At 40.8% G+C, this 20,736-nt stretch overlaps 1 protein-coding gene across 2 annotated transcripts; it reads left to right on the forward strand.

Moving 5' to 3' along the window:
• Nucleotides 1–18,727: 18,727 nt before the first annotated feature.
• BEX3 (brain expressed X-linked 3) lies at nucleotides 18,728–20,379 on the forward strand. Of its 2 annotated transcripts, none has more exons than XM_011233227.3 (3): nucleotides 18,728–18,944; nucleotides 19,346–19,414; nucleotides 19,770–20,379. In XM_011233227.3, exon 3 carries the CDS (start codon nucleotides 19,796–19,798, stop codon nucleotides 20,132–20,134), a length of 339 nt encoding a protein of 112 aa, XP_011231529.1. In that variant the 5' UTR covers nucleotides 18,728–18,944; nucleotides 19,346–19,414; nucleotides 19,770–19,795; the 3' UTR covers nucleotides 20,135–20,379. The 2 variants fall into 2 exon arrangements, with proteins under 2 accessions (XP_011231529.1, XP_034505818.1); XM_034649927.1 differs by having other exon boundaries at nucleotides 18,883–18,944; nucleotides 19,814–20,379.
• The last annotated feature ends 357 nt before the right edge of the window (nucleotides 20,380–20,736 follow it).

A 20,736-nucleotide genomic window follows, 5' to 3' on the forward strand; every position in this document is an offset into this window, starting at 1 on the left:
ATATTGATTTGTATTAGTTCTCCACAATCCTCAAGTCCTATGGGGTGACACAGGCCCTTTTATGGATGTCTGTACATATAGTGCATTATGTAACAGGAAAGAAACCCTGTGTTTGGAGAATTCATTGCTTTCATGGTAAACAGAAGCAAGCCTGGTCTGTATCCAGGGAAAGATGTTGCCTCATTCGTCTAAGTTGCTTGTTGCAAACAGCTCTGAGACATGGCCTGCCGCCTGCAGAACGAGTGCTCAGGGTCTTACATTCTTTGTATATGCAATAAAAATGTGCAGGAATGATCAGGATCCAAGGTGGATTGACTCCCAGTAACAGTTTTCTCTGTGCAATAAAATCTTTTTTTTAAAAAGATTTTATTTATTTATTTGACAGAGATAGAGACAGCCAGCGAGAGAGGGAACACAAGCAGGGAGAGTGGGAGAGGAAGAAGCAGGCTCCTAGCGAAGGAGCCTGATGTGGGGCTCGATCCCATAACGCCGGGATCACGCCCTGAGCCGAAGGCAGACGCTTAACCGCTGTGCCACCCAGGCGCCCCTCTGTGCAATAAAATCTTAATGTGAATGGTAACCTTTCCTAATTGCACAAATTTGGATTTGTAATTCCAAGTTAGATAAAGCAGATAATGCATTATACGTGCATTATACGGTAGAGTGTAAACAGGGCATTTGTAACTTTCTAATTTTTACTTAATACATAGGATTTTGAATGAATCCTAATTAACTGAAAAGAACAACTAAGAAACTAAAAGTAAATAGCCTATGAGGAACTTTAAAGTTACAATAAGACATAGCTGCCATAATGCACAAAATAAAAGGAGAGGAGCAAGATGATTCACGAGGATGCTAATGACAGGAGTAATCTTATGCAAAATTTTTCACTGAGAAACTGGCAGGAGAGTGTGTGCTTGAAAACCAGCCTTGGGGTGCCTGGGTGGCTCAGTCGGTTAAACGGCTGCCTTCAGCTCAGGTCAGGATCCCAGGGTCCTGGGATCAAGCCCCACATCGGGCTCCCTGCTCAGTGGGGAGTCTGCTTCTCCCTCCCCCTGCTCATGTATGTGCATGCTCTCTCTCTCTCAGTCCCTCTCTCTCCTTCTCAAATAAATAAATAAAATCTTTTTTAAAAAAAAAGGAGAAGAAAAGAAAACAGCCTCAGTTCCCACACACACATAATCACCACACCTCTATAAAAGGAAAAGGCAAAAGGCAAGAGAAAAGCTGCTCTGTTCCCTCTACAAGGAAAGTTCAAGGTAGGGTAAGGGTTGCTGGAGGGTAGGGCCTCTCATAACAGTGTCCAGAAGCAGTTATTTGATACTCTGACACCTGCATTTTGCAAGAGCCTTAGCAAAAACACCTGAACCATTGGATGGATAGTTTAGTTGGGTATGGAGCATCTCTTTGTGTACTTACCGGCCATTTTTACATTTTACTTTGAGAAATGTCTATTCAAATATGTTGCCTGTACCCCCTGCCAATATTTTCAGTATAGTATAGGTAAGGAATCTTTAAAGGAATAAGGTAGATCCATATGTACTACACATTTACCAGCCATGATTAAAAAAGAAATGAAGGACAGGAGGTACAGTATAAAAATATATAAACACGCATACATACCCATCCCCACAAATATGAAGACGAAGCCCTTTAGCTCACTAAAGGGAATGATCATGTCTTTTTAAGTGGCATTTTGATATCTCACCACACCTTCTGCTATCTGGTTATTTAAGAAATAAATATGTTTAAAATTTTCTCCTAATGGATAATTCTATTTTCCTTGCTTTGTAACTGTCAAAATATTTTCTTGGACTTACAGAGTCCTTTTTCCCTTCCATGAACTCTGAGTCCTTTTCCAGATGTTGTATCATCAGCCTACTACTTTTTTTCTTCTAAGATTTTATTTAAATTCAAGTTAGTTAACCTAGAGTGTAGTATTGGTTTCAGGAGTGGAATTTAGTGACTCATCACTTACATATAACACCCAGTGCTCATCCCAAGTGCCCTCCTTAACGCCCATGACCCACTTAGCCCATCCCCCCACCTCCCCTCCAGCAACCGTGTTTGTTCTCTATATTTAAGAGTCTCTTTTTTAAAAAAAAATTTTATTTATTTATTTTAGAGAGAGAGAGAAGGGGGGAGGAACAGAGAGAGAGGGAGAGAGAGATTCTCCAGCAGACTCTGTGTTGAGTGCAGACCCCGACTCAGGGCGTGATCCCAGGACCCTGAGATCATGACCTGAGCTGAAATCAAGAGTTGGACACTTAACCGACTGAGCCATCCAGGCTCCCCTATATTTAAAAGTCTCTTATGGTTTGCCTCCCTCTCTGTTTTTTATCTTATTTTACTTTTGCTTCCTTTCCCCTATGTTCATCTGTTTTGTTTCTTAAATTCCAGGTATGAGTGAAATCATATGGTATTTGTCTTTCTCTGATTGACTTATTTTGCTTAGCATAATACACTCTAGTTCCGTCTATGTCATTGCAAATGGCAAGATTTCATTCTTTTTGATGGCTGAATAATATTCCATTATATACATATACCACACCTTCTTTATTCATTCATCAGTCGACAGACATTTGGGTCCTTTCCATAATTTGGTTACTGTTGATAGGGATGCTATAAACATCAGGGTCCTTCGAATTAGTATTTTTGTATCCTTTGGATAAATACCTAGTAGTGTAATTGCTGGGTCATAGGGTAGTTCTGTTTTTAAACTTTTAGGGGAGCCTCCATACTGTTTTCCAGAGTGACTGCACCAGTCATTAGCCTACTATTTAATAAAAAAGGAACGTGAAGCCAAGAGAAATTAAGTGTCTTGACCAAGGTCACCCAGCTATTAAATGAAATGCCTGCCTGAGGTCAAAGCCCTTGCTTCTAATCTCTACTCTGCAACAGTTGATATTTAATAAATAGTAACAACAACAACAACATCGTGCTTAAAGAATTCCTATTATTTCTTCAAAGTTCCATGCCCTTTTGAGTCCAGATCTTGGTTCCCACAGTTCTCCCTGACTGAAACATTCTCTCAATCACTCTTCACACACACAGCGTGGATAACCCCTACTCATCCATCTCAGAACAGATGTTACTTCTTTTTTTATAACAGCTTTATTGAGCTGTAAGTCACATACCATACAATTCACCCACTTAAAATGTACAATTCAATGGTTTTTACTATATTCAGTTATATGCAACTATCACCATAGTCGATTTTAGAGCATTTTCAAGTCAAAACCAAACACCATACCCTTAGCTATGACTCCTCCCCCATGCCTCTATCCCTCCAGGTCTAACCAAACACTAATCTTTCTGTCTCGACGGATTTTCCTATCTTGGACATTTCATAAGAGCGTGCTCATATAAAATGTGGTGTCTGTGATTGGCTTCTTTCACTTAGCATGTATTTTCAAGGTTCATCGATAGTGTAGCAAGTATGTCTTCTTTCTTTTTATGGCTGAACAATATTCTATTGAATGGATATGTCACATTTTGTTTAATCATTAATCCATTGATGGATATTTGGGCTATTTCCATCTTTTTCTTATTATGAATAGTGTTACTATGAACAGGTTTTGTGAGGACACATGTTCTTATTTCTCTTGGGTAGTTATCTAGGAATTAAATTGCTGAGTCATACAGTAACTCCAAGCATAATTGTTTCAGGAACGGCCATACTGTTTTCTAAACTGGCTGACCATTTGATATTCCCATCAGCAGTGCGTAAGATTTCCAGTTTCCCCATATCCCTAACAACACTTTTTTATTATCGGACTTTTTGATTCTAGCCATTTTAAGAGAGGTGAAATGGTATCTCAATGTGGTTTTGATTTGCATTTCCCTGTTGACTGATGATGTTGAGCATCTCTTCCTGTGCTTATTGGCCATTTGCATATCTTACTTGGAGAAATGTGTATTCAAATCCTTTGGCCATTTTTAAATTGGGATATCTGCCTTTTTATTATTGAGCTGTAAGTTTTTATCAGGTTTTTATCAAGTTCCTTATCAGATATATGATTTGTACATATTTTTCTCCCATTTTGCGAGTTGCCTTTTCACATTCCTGAGGGTGCACTTTGATGGTCAAAAGTTTTTAGTTTTGATGAAGTTCAATGTAGTTTTTCTTTCGTTGGTCATGTTTTTGTTATCATATCTAAGAACCCTTTGTCATATCAAAGGTCATGAAGATTTACCCCTATGCTTTTTTCTTTAAGATTTTTATTTATTTATTTGACACAAAGAGAGAGCGCACACACAAGTGGGGGGAGCAGCAGACAGAGAGGGAGAAGCAGGCTCCCCACGGAGCAAGGACCCTGGCATCATGAGCTGAGCTGAAGGCAGACGCTTAACTTGGCTGAGCCACACAGGCACCCCCCCATGCTTTTTTTTCTAATGGTTGTATTATTTTAGTTTTTACATTTAGGTCTCTGATTTATTTTTAGTTAATTTTTTTATATAGTGTAAGGTAGAGATCTAATATTAGTTTGCTAGTCGCTATCTAGTTGTTGTAGCACTATTTGTGAAGGACGATTTTTTCCATTGGATGGTCTTGGTACCTTTATTGAAAGTCAGCTGACACATGGTTTTATTTCTGGACTCTTGATTCAATTCCAATGACTTATATGTCTATCTTGTGCCAGTATCACACTATCTTGATTACTATTGCTTTGTAGTAAGCTTCAAAACCAGGAAATGTGAGTTGATGTACTTTATTCTTTTCCAAGATTATTTTGGCTATTTAGAGTCCCTTGCAATGCCATATGAATTTTAGAATCATTCCATCAGTTTCTACAAAGAAATCAGATGGGATTCTGAAGGGGATTGCACTGAATCTGTAGATCAATTTGGGGAGTATTTCCTCTTTAACAATATTAAATTTTGCAATTCATCAACATGAGATTCTTTTTTTCATTTAATTGTTTCTTCTTTTTCTTTTTTTTTTATGTAAGCTGTATGACCAATGTGGGGCTTGAACTCATGGCCCTGAGATCAAGAGTTGCATGCTCTAATGACTGAGCCAGCCAGACATCCCAAGGTTTATTCTATTTTATTTTTTTAGTAATTGCTACACCCAACATGGGGCTCGAACTCCCAACCCCAAGATCAAGAGTTGCATGCTCTTCCTACTGAACCAGCCAAGTGCCCCATCTTCTTTAATTTCTTTCAATAATATTTTGCAGTATTCAGAGTATAAATTTTGTACTTCCCTTATTAAATTTATTTCTAAGTATTTTATTCTTTTGTTGCTATTATAAATAGAATTGCTTTCTTAATTTCCTTCTCAGATTGTTTATTACTAGTGTACAGAAATGTAATTGAGCGACACCTGGGTGGCTCAGTCCATTAAGTGGCTGCCTTCGGCTCAGGTCATGATCCTGGGGTCCTAGAATCGAGTCCCACATCGGGCTCCTTGCTCAGCAGGGAGCCTGCTTCTCCCTCTGCCTGCTGCTCCCCCTGCTTGTGCTCTCTCTCTCTGACAAATAAATAAATAAATCTTAAAAAAAAAGAAATGCAATTAAGTTTTGTATATTGATCTTGCATCCTGGAACCATGCTAAAGTTGTTTATTCTATTACGATATCGGTGGATCCCACAAAACTTTGTGTACAAGATCATGTCATCTATAAATATAGTTCTACTTCTTATTTTTCAATCTGGGTGCCTTTTATTTCTTTTTCTTGCCTAATTGCCCTGGCTAGAACCTTCAGTGCAATGTTGAAGGGAAGTAGTGAGAACACACATCTTTGTCTTGTTCCTGATCATAGGGGTAAGGCATCCAGTATTTCAGCACTAAGTGTGATATCAGCTGGGGGTTTTTTTGGTAATGCCCTATCTCATGTTGAGGAAGTTCCTGATTTGGGGATGTTAAACCCATCTTGCATTCTGGGAGAAATCCCACATAGTCATGATGTATAATTGTTTTTATATGTTGCCAGGTTTGTTTTCCTAGTATTTTGTTGGGGATTTTTGCATCCATGTTTTTAAGAGATTCTGGTCTATAGTTTTTCCTTGCAATATCCTTTTTGGTTTTGGTATTAGGGTAATACTGGTCTCATAAAATGAGAGGAGGAGTGTTCGTTCTCCCATTTTCTATTTTTTGGAAGAGTCTGTGAAAGATTCTTTAAATGTTTGGTAGAATTCAGCAGTGAAGCCATGTGGGCTTACACTTTACTTTGCGGGCAGTTTATTACAGTTTACTTTGCGGGCGTTACTACTACTACTACCACTACTACTACTACTGATTCCATCTCTTGTTATAGGTATTTTCAGATTGTCTATTTTTTTCTTGAGATAGTTTTGGCAGTTTGTGCTTTTTGGGTAATTTGTCCAATTCACGTAAGTGATCTAATGTAATGTCATACAGTATTTCATATTATTCCTTTAAAATTATTTTTCATATCCATAAGGTCAGTAGTAATGACCCCTTCTTTCATTTCTAATTCTACCAAATTGAGTTCTCTCTTTTTCTCTCTCCCCTCCCCATCAATATAGCTAAAGATTTGTCAATATTGTTGATTTCATTGAAGAACCAGCTTTGGTTCACTAGTTTTTTCTACTCTTTCCATTTTCCATCTCATTAACTTATGCTCTACTTATTATTATCCTATCTTCTGCTTGTTTTATATTTAGTTCAATTTTTTATCAAGTATCTTAAAGTGGAAAGTTAGGATATTGATTTGCGATCTTCTTCTTTTTTAATATAGACACTCGAAGATATACATTTACCTCTAGGTATAGGTTTATCTCCATCCCATAAGTTTTGGTATATTGTATCTTAAGATACCAAAGTTCCATTCCATAAGTTTGGGTATGTCATAGGTCGTGTTTCATTTTCATTCATTTCAAAGTATTTTCTACCTGCCAAAAAGGATTTCCTTTTTTATTTGTTCTTTGATGCACTGTCCATTTAAGAGTGTTTTGCCTAATTTCCAGATATTCATGAGTTTCCTAATTTTTTTCTGTTATCGATATGAAATATTATTCCACTGTGGTCAAAGAATATATCTTGCATTATTTCTAAGCCTTAAATTTATTTGAGGTTTGTTTTATGGACTATCACATGGCCTACCATGATAATATTCTATGTGTACTCAAAAGAAGGTGCATTCTGCTGTTGTTGGGTGGGGTACTCTACATATTTATTAGGTCTAATTAGTGCATAGTGTCCTCAAGTCTTTTATTTCCCTGTTGATCTTCTGCCTATTTTGTCTATTTATTATTAAAAGGGGGTATTAAAGTCTCCCAACTATTACTGTTGAATTATCTACTTCTCCCTTCATTTTTCCCAGTTTTTGCTTCATGTATTTCGGTGTTTGTAATTGTTGTTATATATTCCTTATGGACTGACTCTTATCATTATAAAATGTCCCTCTTGCTTCTGGTTTTTGGTTTGGTATGTAAAGAACTTGGAAGCCATCCCTCCACCCTAACAACAAGTAAAACACTGAACAAACTGAAAACAACTCTTCTTAGATCCATTACAGAATTGAGGCCACCAAGCAAATCACTGCTCCAAAAAAGAAGAGACAGACAGGCAGATACAGAGAATCACAATTTGCTGGAGCAAACTTCATGAACAGAAACTTCTCCAGGAAACCAGTATGGAGGTAGAAAAGCCTAAACTACAATCGACAAATTGCCAGAAGTTCAATGGGGACAAATCTGAGAGTTAAAACTCCAGATAGGCCCAGTCTTCGGGGATGTTCCCACACTTTTATGAGCTTTACCTCCAGGAGCCCTATGAGGGTCTCACAGTGAATACTCTAGAAAAAAATCCCCTCATGTTTCTGGAAGGGGGGAGGGGAAAAGTAACTGTTTTTAAATACATCAGGAACATTCTAGTCTTCTTAAGAAGGCTTTCACTCAAGAGAAACTTTCACCAAGCCTAATCTACTAGAATTTTATCAGAGACCAGCTGACCTGGAGGAAGGGAAACATCCCAACTCCAAGCCCCTCTAGCCATCCTGTCTCACCTAAGTAAGGGTGGGGTGGGGAACTGAGAAGCACTTATGAAGGCCACAGCCCTGACCATACCCAGACGTTAGGCTCCTCTAATTGCTGATTGATTAATCTATCATTTTCAATAATGTCCTTGGGCATCAATTGTTCCGCAGATTAATTCAATCAAATTTGGGCTGTTTCAAAGGTCAGTACTTGATATTTTTTCCAACCCAAGGAAGAGGACTCCTCCCAGCCATCTCCTTCCCTGGATCTTTAAAACAATCTAGCCATCTTACAGTTAACTTGTATTTTCACTAAATGTATTAATCACTTCCCAGTTGCCTCCACCACAACCATCACTGTTTTTAGAGCATCTTGTGGCTTGAACTTCTCCATGCTCTGTTGAAAATGAAGTAAGTTTCAACAGGAAATGTTAGAACCTATATGCTTTGTGGCTTTCTTCTTTCCCAGGCAAAATCTCTGAGCCTGGACTCTGGATCTGGGGGTGAGGACAATGGCACTCTTCTCTCAGAGTGATACTCATGTTTTAGGAGCTAATGTCTCATTGGAGGTAGGGAGGAAACAGCAGCCTGAGGTCCTCTCAGCTTGCTTCTCATAGTGTGAAACCATACCTTATGAGCCAAGCCAAGAGGGAATAGGGCCCTGGTATTCTCAGTGATGTCACACTCACAGCACAGCCTCCATTCTGTCAGTGGGGGCTGGCTGGAAGAAGAGAGCACTCACCTCTCAAATGCACTCACCTGGAGCTTACCCTTACAATATCAAGAGTTGGGGCAGGATGAGAAATGCTGATGTCCCCTTCTTCCCAGGAAGAAAGACCCATGGCTGGGAGCTGCAGGAAGAAGATGTTCTATGTTCTTGGCTGGTGGTTAGGAATGCAGTTTATTCCTCCCCAACCTGGGAGTGAGAAGGTAGGGAGAGGTCTAGGTTCAAATACCACGGACTCTCACTTTTTTTTTTATTATGTTATGTTAGTCACCATACAGTACATCATTAGTTTTTGATGTAGTGTTCCATGATTCATTGTTTGCGTATAACACCCAGTGCTCCACGCAATATGTGCCCTCCTTAATACCCTTCACCGGGCTAGCCCCTCCCTCCACTCCCGTCCCCTCTGAAGCCCTCAGTTTGTTTCCCAGAGTTCATAGTCTCTCATGGTTCATTTCCCCTTCCGTTTACCCCCCTTTCATTCTTCTCTTCCTTCTCCTACCGATCTTCCTGCTATTTCTTATGTTCCACACATGAGTGAAACCATATAATTGTCTCTCTGCTTGCCTTATTTCACTTAGCTTAATCTCCTCCAGTCCTGTACATGTTGCTGCAAATGTTGGGTAATTGTTCTTTCTGATGGCTGAGTAATATTCCATTGTATATATGGACCACATCTTCTTTATCCATTCGTCTGTTGAAAGGCATCTCAGCTCCTTCCACAGTTTGGCTATTGTGGACAATGCTGCTATGAACATTGGCTTTCTTATGGATTTTTTTACAGATTTTCTTAAACAGATGTTTCTCTACTTGATACATGCCCTTAAGACCATTTCCAGAGGCTTTAAATTGTTTTGTTTTGTTTTGTTTTGTTTTTATAATTTTCACCAGTTTCACTGGAGAGCAGATTGGCAGAGCTCCTAGTGCTGTCATTCCAGAAACTGACTTTCTACACATTGCTTCTTCCTGGAAGATTTTGCTGGCAAATGGATTAAGTCCTCTTAAGTGCTCTAACTACCCCTTCAGTACTTACTACACTCTTCCTCTGGTTTCTTCCCATTAAATCATGAACTTCAGAAGAATATAAAAGCTATATCTGCTGTGTTCTCTTTTATATCTCCAGGGCCTTGCCTGGCACGTAGTAGATGCTCAATAAATTATGGTTGAACTGAAAGTGTTCATATATTTTTATTAAGTGGAAAGTCCTGTGTCCTTAGAATCACTGCTACATATGGTAGTGAGATTGAGATGTGAAATGGGCAGGCAGTGCTTAGCACAGAAAAGGGCTTAAACGATGGATAAAAGAATGAATGAGATATAGATTTGGGACTTACTAATAAATGAAACTGAGTAGAGGTTAAGAACATGGACTTAGGAACTACACTATATGAATTTGAATTCCTGTTCTATCATTTCCTATCTGTTGCTTAGCCTTGCTTGTCCTGCAATTCTATTATTTGTAAAATGGGGGATAATATTAGGATATTATAGGATTTGGGGGAAAATAAAATGCAATAATGAATATATATACATAATATATATTAACATATATATTATTATATATTATACATGTATATATTATACATGTATAATATATGTATATATAATGCAATAATATATATGTATATTTACACATACATACAATAATACACACACACACACAATGCCAGGCATATATCAGCATTTATATAAGTGCTGTTTATTTTCTTTTTTAAAAAAAGATTTTACTTATTTATTTGTCAGAGAGAGAGAGTGAAAGAGCACAAGCAGGGGGTGCAGCAGGCAGAGGGAGAAGCAGGCTCCCCACTGAGCAAGAAGCCCGATGTGGGACTCCATCCCAGGACTCCGGGATCATGACCTGAGCCAAAGGCAGATGCTTAACCGACTGAGCCACCCAGGTGCCCCAAAGTTGCTCTAGTTTTAACAATACCTGATCTGTGAAAGTGTAGGACTGCTAGTGATACTATAAATCATATTCTGTAATTCCAAAATTAGGCAAAGCATAGAAAATATGACTATAGAATCGGATGTTATATAAGCCTGCTAATCCATTCTTTTGGCCTTGCAGTTTATTTTATTGTATGCCCAATCCTTTCTGATGACTGCACATCAGTAACCAATCAGTTACACAGGTGGATAATTGTAGACAAACATCCTAAACATTTTTCCAGTAAAAATCAATTTCTAAGGGATGCCTGGGTGGCTCAGTGGGTTAAGCATCTGCCTTTGGCTCAGGTCATGATCCTGGGGTCCTGAGATCGAGTCCCACATTTGGCTCCTGGCTTGGCAAGGAGCCTGTTTCTCCCTCTGCCTGTAGCTCCCCCTGCTTGAGAACTTTCTCTCTCTCTCTGACAAATAAATAAATAAAATCTTTAAAAATTTAATTTCTTAGAAATCCTTAAGGTAGGAAAAATACGGGTGGAACAAAGCTGTGGAAATTCCATTCTAGGTCCTACCCAAAAATTATTTTGTACTTAATAGTTGTAATCAAACAAGTGTCACTTAACATATTGACTGCCTTATCTAGCTGGAGGGTAAAAAAGGGATTGTAAGACACACACACCAGTAAGTTGTGCGATGGCTTTAAAACATGGCTACCCAGCATTGTCCGCAATAACTAAATTGTGGAAGGAGCCAAGATGCCTTTCAACAGATGACTGGATTAAGAAGTTGTGGTCCATATATACAATGGAATATTACTTAGCTATCAAAAAGAATGATTTCACAACATTTGCAGCAACATGGACGGGACTGGAGGAGATTATGCTAAGTAAAATGAGTCAAGCAGAGAAAGACAATTATCATACGGTTTCACTCATTTATGGAACATAAGAAATAGGAAGATCGGTAGGAAAAGGAAGGGAAGAATGAAGGGGGGGTATAAAGAAGGGGGAATGAACCATGAGAGACTATGGACTCTGGGAAACAAACTGAGGGCTTCAGAGGGGAGGGGGGTGGGGGACTGGGATAGGCCAGTGATGGGTATTAAGGAGGGCACGTATTGCATGGTGCACTGGGTGTTATATGCAAGTAATGAATCATGGAACATTACATCAAAAACTAGGGATGTACTGTATGGTGACTAACATAACATAATAAAAAAATTACTATAAAAAAATAAAAATGGGAAAAAAAAGAAAAGAAGAAAAAAAAACATGGCTACAAATTAATTGCACTCCTTCCATCAAAAGTTGGAATCTATAGTCCCTCCCCTTGAATCTTAGAAGAGGACTTATGATTATTTTGACCAGTGGAGTATAGAATTTGATTCTATGTGACTTTCAAGGTTAGATCATAAAAAGCCATATAGCTTCCACCTTGTTTACAGGGAAGATTTGCTTTAAAAGCCCTGAGATGGTCATGTTGGGCAGGCTATATACAGGAATTTTGGTTGATAGTCCCAAATGAACCTGTCCTTAAGTCATGTCAGTCTCAGCTGTTCCAGGATCCAGCTGTTTGAGTCATCTACAGCCTTTCAAGGTACCCTCAGCCAAGCCATGGTAGCTGAGGCTGCAGACGTTCTGAAGCAGAGAGGAGTAGTCCCTGATATGTACTTTCTGAATTTCTGACTCACAGAATCTGTGAGCATAAATATCAGTTGTAGTTTACACCAGTGAATTTGGGAGAGTTGTTACCTATCTGTAGAAACTTGGAAGAGCTACACGTCATGCTGCAAGTGATAGCCATAGGCACACAATAGTCATGAAGCCAATGTGTTATCAAGTCAGCCTAATGGAATTGGGCAAGTGTGAGAAAAGGTGAGAAAACAAATGCAAAGTTTTAACTTAGCAGTTCACTTGGGGGGGGGAATCACATACATTTTTGTATTTCTTACATCTCTTAAAAATGAGAAGGAATATTTGCCAACCTTGGGCCTGAATCAACTCCTAACAATAATTGGCAAGAAGTAAGAAGAGGCTGTCCCATTTTGATAGAGCATGTGCTCTCCAGTTTAACCAGATTCAGACTCAGCAGGCTTCACTCATGTATATGTTACCTGTGACCATGTGAGTTGCAATCCTTGAACCAAAATGACCTACTAGGCACTAGGACCTTGCTAAGTGCTAAAATTATATTATCAGTGGAATTTATATGGCACTAGCAACAGTAAGGCCAGGTAAAGTCATGTCATGAACATTAATATGTAAGTTTCCTGATATTCCTCTAAGTTCATCCCAAAGTCTACGGGAAGGTAGGAATGGTACTTGCTAAAATCTGAAGCTGGTAGGGCCAAGATAATTCTCTTGGCCCATACACAGTCCAGCTCAGTTAATCATTTTAGGAAACAGAACTTCTTTTCCACCAGAGTCTTTTTTTTTAAAGTTCTTCTTTTTTTTTAAGATTTTATTTATTTATTCGACAGAGAGAGAGACAGCCAGCGAGAGAGGGAACACAAGCAGGGGGAGCGGGAGAGGAAGAAGCAGGCTCCCAGCGGAGGAGCCCGATGTGGGGCTCGATCCCAGGACCCTGAGATCACGCCCTGAGCCGAAGGCAGACGCTTAACGACTGCGCCACCCAGGCGCCCCTCCACCAGAGTCTTAAACAACAGGAACGAGTGGCCACGGGTCTCTAGTGTCTCAAGATATCATCTGCAGTCCCTGAAATAAAGAAAAGCTCTCTAATAGATAATGAGGTGTTGAATATTTGTTGCTTTCATATTGAGACATCTTAGCCTTATAGCTCTGTTATTATTTCAGATTAGATCTCTTGAATGAAATATATTATCTCTCAAATGTTCCAAATTCTTACAGGAACACCCTTAAAATTTCATCAGGTCCATTCTCCATTCTTCAAACTTATTGGCATCAAAGTTATAATGGTCATAACTTATAGGGAAGTTAAAGTAGGCATAATTTCCTATATTCTTAATCTTTAGTTTTAATTTGTTAATACGTGCTTAAATTTAGAGAAAAAGAGAATAAGTGTGCAGCAATGAAGCATCAAGAAGACACACAGAGAACTATCCTAGGCTGGAACAGAGATACCCACCCCGACAGAGCCCACCAGGTCTCAGACCACCATATCCCAAGGGAATTCACGCAGGAAGGGATAATGAGAGAAAAATAGGATAATAACAATAACCCAGCTGGGTGCATTTCCAGCCAAATACATGTGAGCTATATCATGGTGACATGCAAAAAGGTTTCAGCAAAGAGCTTCCTCTGACGGGATACTAATCTGACATCTCCACGGTTCGATTAAGGGATAACTAGTTAAGGCAAAGTTACACAACAGGTTTTTTCCCCCAGTAGCTGTCTCAATAGTGCTCTTTCTGTCAAGCCCCTCCCCATCTTTCTACTGGGCAATGGGCTTCTTTAACTATATCTCGGTCCTGTTCCCCAACTTGTTAGTCACTTTTGCTTATTAAAATAGCCTCTGTTGGACTGTTAGAAATTTGGTTCTAAGTACTTTAAAATATGAATCTCAGTGGTAATTTAGAATCCTCCTCATCCCTCTAGGAGATCTACATCAATATACTCTGTATCTATCTATCTACATTTATATCTATAGATAGAGAGATGGATTGATTGATTGACTGATTGATTATAAGGTCTTCACTCCCACAATCATGGAGGCTGTGAAGTCCCACAGTGTGTTGTCTGCAAGCTGGACAGCCAGGAAAGGCAATGGTGTAGTTCAAAGGCCTGAGATCTGGAGAGCTGATGTGTAGATGCCAGTCTGAATTAGAAGTCCTGAGAACCAGGAATACTAAGGGCAGAAGAAGATCAATGCCATAGTTCAGCATTTAGACAGAGCAAATTCAATATTCCTCTGCCTCTCTGTTCTATTCAGGCCCTCAATGGATTAGCTGATGCTCACCCACATTGTGGAGGGCCATCTGCTTTACTCAGTTCACCAATTCAAATACTAACCTCTTCCAGAAACACCCTCACAAACACACCCATAAATAATATTTAACCAGATATATTGGCATCCTATGGCTTAGTTGACACATAAAATTAACCATCATACCCTCCTTCATTGTGTTTACTCAGATGGTTTGAGAGTTTGGAGGATGGGGATACAGAAACAACTCTTTATCAGACTACCTAGTGTAACTGTTGTCCCTATATGATTAATCACCACTGAAGCTCAAGTTTAATTTCTATGGAGACTGCTGATAAGGACTCAACACGCAAGCAGTTCCCTTAGGTTTTGTTGGCACCTTGGAAAACTGGCCCATATCTTGCATGTGACTCCTAGCTGATGACCCTCACAGGGCATTCCTGTGATTCACAGGTCTCTTTGCCCTACTCTGTAACAGTTTCTGATAAGCCTGCATCTCAATAACTCCCCTCCCCAGTTCCAACTCCAGAGCCTATAGGCATGGTAGGATTTATTTCTCATGCCTCTCCAGAATTGAGAACTTAAGTAAGGGTTCAATCCTAGCCCTTTTCCACCTGGCCATACCACCACATCGTCTCTCTAAAATGTTCTTTCCAGGATCCTGTAGCTTATAAGTAGCTCAAAATCCCAGTGGTAAAGCAGATACTCAGCAGAGGAATGAGAAGGAAAACTTACCATCTTGTAGGTATCCCTAAACTTGATGTACACGTTTTTTTGGGACCCCACTCTCTTGGCTTTGGGGAAGGGAACCAATCAAGTGCCATCATCTATCATAATTATGGGAGATACGGACAGGGGATAGGTTCTTCCCACAAACACTGCACTTTCTAAAATGCGAACCTAGTTTCCTCTTTCCCAGTACTACACTAACCTTCTATCGCTTTGGGGTAAGAGCCACCAAACTAGTTCATTCTCTCTCTCTGTCCTTGGGGGCAAATGAGTCCCAAACTAAGACTCTTATGTCTTTCTTTTCTTTTTAAAGATCTATTTTATTTATTTGACAGAGAGAGACAGCCAGCGAGAGAGGGAACACAAGCAGGGGAAGTGGGAGAGGAAGAAGCAGGCTCCCAGCAGAAGAGCCTGACGTGGGGCTGGATCCCAGAACTCCGGGATCCTGCCCTGAGCCAAAGGCAGACGCTTAACGACTGAGCCACCCAGGCGCCCCTCTTGTGTCTTTCTAACTCAGCCTTGGGAAATTTTAAATTTTGTTCTCAACAGGTTGCCTGTCTCCAACTCCTCAGATAACTCCAAGGAGAAGAAAGGATCTCAATCAACAACTCACAACATGTTAGTAAAGATAACATTTCCAGGGCATTTTTCACCTATCTTTAAAACATCACTTCATTATAACCAACTGCTTATATAGCACAATATCTGATCTGGAAAAATATAAAATGTATATTTTTATCTAAGAAAATTTGGCAGTTTCAAACAAAAGACTTATTTGAGATGGGTGAAAAAGACAACAGCAAAGCATTTGGCCATTGTGAGAAACAAAAATACTCTTGCTAAACTTTATATTCAATAGTTACATCACAGTGGTTTTCTACTTTCAAGGAATTCTTTCTGGGTAATTCCTAATTTTCATAAAAGCTTTTTTGTATTGCTCTAAATACAGTCCCGTGAATGAAAAGCAACTAGTTAGCCTCAGTAGTGGATACATTCAGTCAAGAAATATTCACTCATCACCCACTTCATACAAGAACTTTCTAAGTCGTTGGGTATGCAAAGTAGAATAAAGCAGATATGTTTTGGGCCCTCACGGATTTTTAAGGTAAGAGAGTTTAGCTAAGGAAAGAATTATGCTCTGTCTACTCTTCAAATCTTGTTAGAAACCATCTAATAATGGTAAAAAAAAAAAAAGAGTCGACTTCTATTGAAGATTTATTAGGTTCTATGGTAAGTACTTGATATGTATAATTTACTTCTAACAAAATCCCTGTTCACACAGGAAGCACAAAGACCTTGATAAGTAATTGATACAAAGCCACACTTGAAATAAGTAGCAGGTATGATTCAAACCCAGACATGTCTGATACCACAGCTCATGCTTTCAATCAGCATCCTTTCAGCCAATGTCAATAATAGAACTATCTGTATGAAGAGTTGTGAACTGTGAAACAATCCAGGAATCACTATTCCTTTAAAAGACAATTTTGGGTGTGATTATGTAATTTGAGCTTTTGGAACTTGTGAAAAAGAGAACCACAGGCCCCAAATGGCATCGCTTAGGTTAAGGCCCCAGTCAGTAGTAAACCAAGAGTTAATACCTAACCTAACTGCAGTTTTGAACCCCTAGGAATTTAACCTTTAACCAGTCAGTCAGGAATTTTCTGGTCCGCACCAATAAGGTAAATCTGTCACATGGACCCTCTTCATTCCTTCAAAGTAAAATCAAGTAATTCATGTACTAAGACCCATTTGTCCCCAAATGAAGGTGACTTCAGGTGAAATAATCCTTCTTTTTCTGTTTATGACTTCCTGGTCGTGCCCTTCAAAACCTTTCCTTTTCTGTAGCCTATTGGAGCTCCCCTCTACTTGCTAGATGGGATGCTTCCTGATTCATGGATCATTTAACAAGCCAGTGAAATCTTCAAATTTACTTGGTTGAATTTTACTTTTTCACAAGCTATATATCAAAATATCTCCAAAGCATAAAACCCTCAAACTACGTATGCACTAGGTGTATATTCTTCCTTTATTCCATGTCCCAGCTACTTTAACAGAGTAGATTACACAGGAGTTTGGAACCAAAACCAGGGGCAGTAAACATTTGTCTAGCCTGTCTTGTCTCAGTGCATGTAACTTTTTTGGCTCCTTTATCACAACCAACACCTACTAAATAATTTTTTAAAATAATAAATGCTGCTTTCCTAAAGACATCTGTTTTCTAACTGTGATAAAATTTGTTAAGTTACTTCAAGGTGGAGAAAGGAACATTTACACTCAAGGTGAATTGCAGTCTCTAGTTTAGTTGCCTCATATACCCCCTGCTTGTTTCTTTTTTTAAAATTCAAATTCAATTAGTTAACATATAATGTATTATTTGTTTGAGGCATACAGGTTTGTGATTCATCAGTCTTCTATAATACCCAGTGCTCATTACAACACATACCCTCCCCAGTGTCCCTCACCCAGTTACCCTATTCCCCCACCCCCCTCCCCTCCAGCAACCCTAGGTTTGTTTCCTAAGATTAAGAGTCTCTTATGGTTTGTCTCCCTCTCTGGTTTTGTCTTGTTTCATTTTACCCTCTCTTCCCCTATGATCCTCTGCCTTGTTTCTTAAATTCCACATATAAGTGAGATCATAACCCCCTGCTTATTTCTAATATTTTTTCAAACATTTATATCAAAAGGCAGATGTCTGTGGAACTAACTTCCGCATATTGAATACTTCTGATCATTCTACGAAGATATTTTTAGGGGTGGTTTGGAAAGTTTGTAAAGGAAAGCAGGGAGTAAAAAAGGCTCCTTTTCTCCAAAGACTATGGTATCAAAAACATCACAAATTTACATTAAATGGTTAATATCTGACAATTGGACATCTCCCTAAATATTCACTTTAAAGATCATTTTGAAAATACCAACTGTGAACATAAAGATGCCTCTTTTTTCAAAATAGAAATTTGAAACCTGCTAGTATGTTTCAAAAGGGATGTTAATGTTGTGTGGAACTCAGAAAATATTTTCTGTGTGATACAGGTGAATATAATGAAAAAATGAGGCTTTCATCCTGCAAGATGAATCGTTTCTTTCAAAAGTGAAATCTCGCAATTTTTAATTTTTTGAGGGATGCTGATTTAAAAAAAAAGGAAATAAAAGGGAATTCTTTGGAAGAATTCACTCTGTCTCCTGGCCTGACAAGTCCCCTGCTCCCACCCCACCCCAGACCTCATTCTAAACTTCCCGGGAATCTTAATTCAGGGGGCACAGTGGCAATGGTTGCGGTGCACTTGAGGGTGGGTGGGGGAAAGAGAGGGTGCGGCCAGCGAAAAGGGGAAAGAAAGCAGAACAGGCCAAACTCAAGGCCTGGGCGGGAGTGGGAGGGGTGGAGGGTGTTGCAGACCCTCCCGGGTAACCAGAGAAGGGTAAACTCCAACCGCAGGGAGGTCTGGCACTAGTCGGCCCTCAAATTGGAGAGAACAGAGCTGAGTGACAAGGCGGGGCGCGCTGGGGCTGAGCGCAGAAAGAGGCGGAGGGGTTTGCCTGCGTGTGCGGGTGAGGCCAGGGGTGGGGGGCGGGCACTCCCACCGCACAAGCCGCTGGAGTTGGGGGGCAAGCGCGATGGTGACGCGCGGCCCTCACGTGATCTGGAGCTGCAGAGCGACGCAGCCTTCGGTGCAGTAGTCATTCCCGTCTGGGTACCCGGCTCCCCGCTGTCCTGCGCCTGGCGGGCTGGCATCGGGCCCGAGGAAAGCGGAGCAGGTAAGGGCTCCGGGGCCCGTGCGCCGGGCCAGGGCGGCAGCGGTCGGCCTGCCCCGGAGGCCCGCGCAGGAGATCAGCGCAGCGGGTCCCGGCCAGCTTTCTCCACACCCGGCATTCTTGGGAGCATCAGTAGTAGCCCCCTGGGGTGGGGGTGCTGGGGCGCCCGGGAGGGCAGCAGAGCAACTAAGAGCGATTGGAAATCACCCCCGAGTTCCTACAGTAAAATGGTGAACCTCCGGGGCAGGGTGGGGGGAGGCTAGGGGTGAGGGCGGGAGATGCAGATGGGGGGCGGCAGGGGGCCCCGGGACCCGGAAGGGACCAGGTGGTGGCGGGTCGGCGCCAAGCGCTTCTCAACAGTCTCCGCTCCCTCCACGCCGGCCCTCCGCATGTCTGCGGTGTAGGTGTCAAGTGTCGCGGCGGCGCACTCACGGCGAATCGGGAGAAGGAGGAGACAGCAAGGATAGGCCCAGGTCGGTGCGGGGGACAGTGTGGGGGATGGGTGCAGAGCCCAGTTTGAGACCCCCTCCTATTTACCCCATCCCCGGCCCCCCACCTTCTGCCCCCCATCCTCCATTTTGGTGCCTGCGGAGCGCGGGGAAAGAATCCTGGGAAAGGAAAAATGGTGGGCTTTGGGGGAGGGAGGGAAAAGGAGGGAGCTGGAGGGAGGGGCTCGATTCGGAGGCCCCCTAGAGGACGCCTGAAGCTCCTAAGGTGGGAAAAAAAATAAAATTTATAAAACCTTAGATATCAGAGCTCTGAATCTTGCTGGTCAGTGCACGAAGCATCCACTCTCTCTCCTTGCCTTTGTCTTACTTGTGTTCAAAGAAAAACAACCAGGAAAAAAAAATCTCATGGCAAATATCCACCAGGAAGACGAAGAAATGGAGCAGCCCATGCAGAATGGAGAGGAAGACCGCCCTTTGGGAGGGGGAGAAGGCCACCAACCTGCAGGAAATAATAGACGGGGACAGGCTCGCCGACTTGCTCCTAATTTCCGATGGGCCATACCCAATAGGCAGGTCAATGATGGGATGGGTGGAGATGGAGATGATATGGAAATGTTCATGGAGGAGATGAGAGAAATCAGGAGAAAACTTAGGGAGCTGCAGCTGAGGAATTGTCTGCGTATCCTGATGGGGGAGCTCTCTAATCACCATGACCATCATGATGAATTTTGCCTTATGCCTTGACTCCTGCCATTTTCCATGAGATTAATACTGTGATTCACACTGTTTTCTTTTTCCTTGCATTTTCCTGATATGCCTTTACTGATCCGTTTGCTGTGAACCTTATGTAATTTCCATGTGTCAGGTGGGTTCTGTGTTACCAGATTCCAAATGAAGATTGCTTTGGCACCCAGTCTAAGTTTCTGTCAACAGTAGAGTCACCCAATTGCATGAAAATGTGTAAGGTTAATAAAGCAGTTAAAAAACAATCTGTACACTTATTATTGTCTCATTTAAAAGCATATGTATATGTTATATGACACTACCCCCCTCGTATCAGAAATCATACGTCTAGGGGTGTTCATTGGGTCACATTTCTCTGTAGTTGGATAATATGTGACTTTTTTCCTTTTATTATCTGGAGTTTTAAAATCTTTTTTTTTTTTTAAAGATTTTATTTATTTATTCGACAGAGATAGAGACAGCCAGCGAGAGAGGGAGCACAAGCAGGGGGAGTGGGAGAGGAAGAAGCAGGCTCATAGCAGAAGAGCCTGACGTGGGGCTCGATCCCATAACGCCGGGATCACGCCCTGAGCCGAAGGCAGACGCTTAGCCGCTGTGCCACC

The sequence above is a fragment of the Ailuropoda melanoleuca genome, chromosome X (genome assembly GCF_002007445.2).
Source record: "Ailuropoda melanoleuca isolate Jingjing chromosome X, ASM200744v2, whole genome shotgun sequence".
NCBI classification, from domain to species: domain Eukaryota; kingdom Metazoa; phylum Chordata; class Mammalia; order Carnivora; family Ursidae; genus Ailuropoda; species Ailuropoda melanoleuca.

What these genes read in the sequence shown, in the direction of transcription:
- BEX3 (XM_011233227.3), top strand. Translation starts at nt 19,796, where the DNA reads ATGGCAAATATCCACCAGGAAGACGAAGAAATGGAGCAGCCCATGCAG.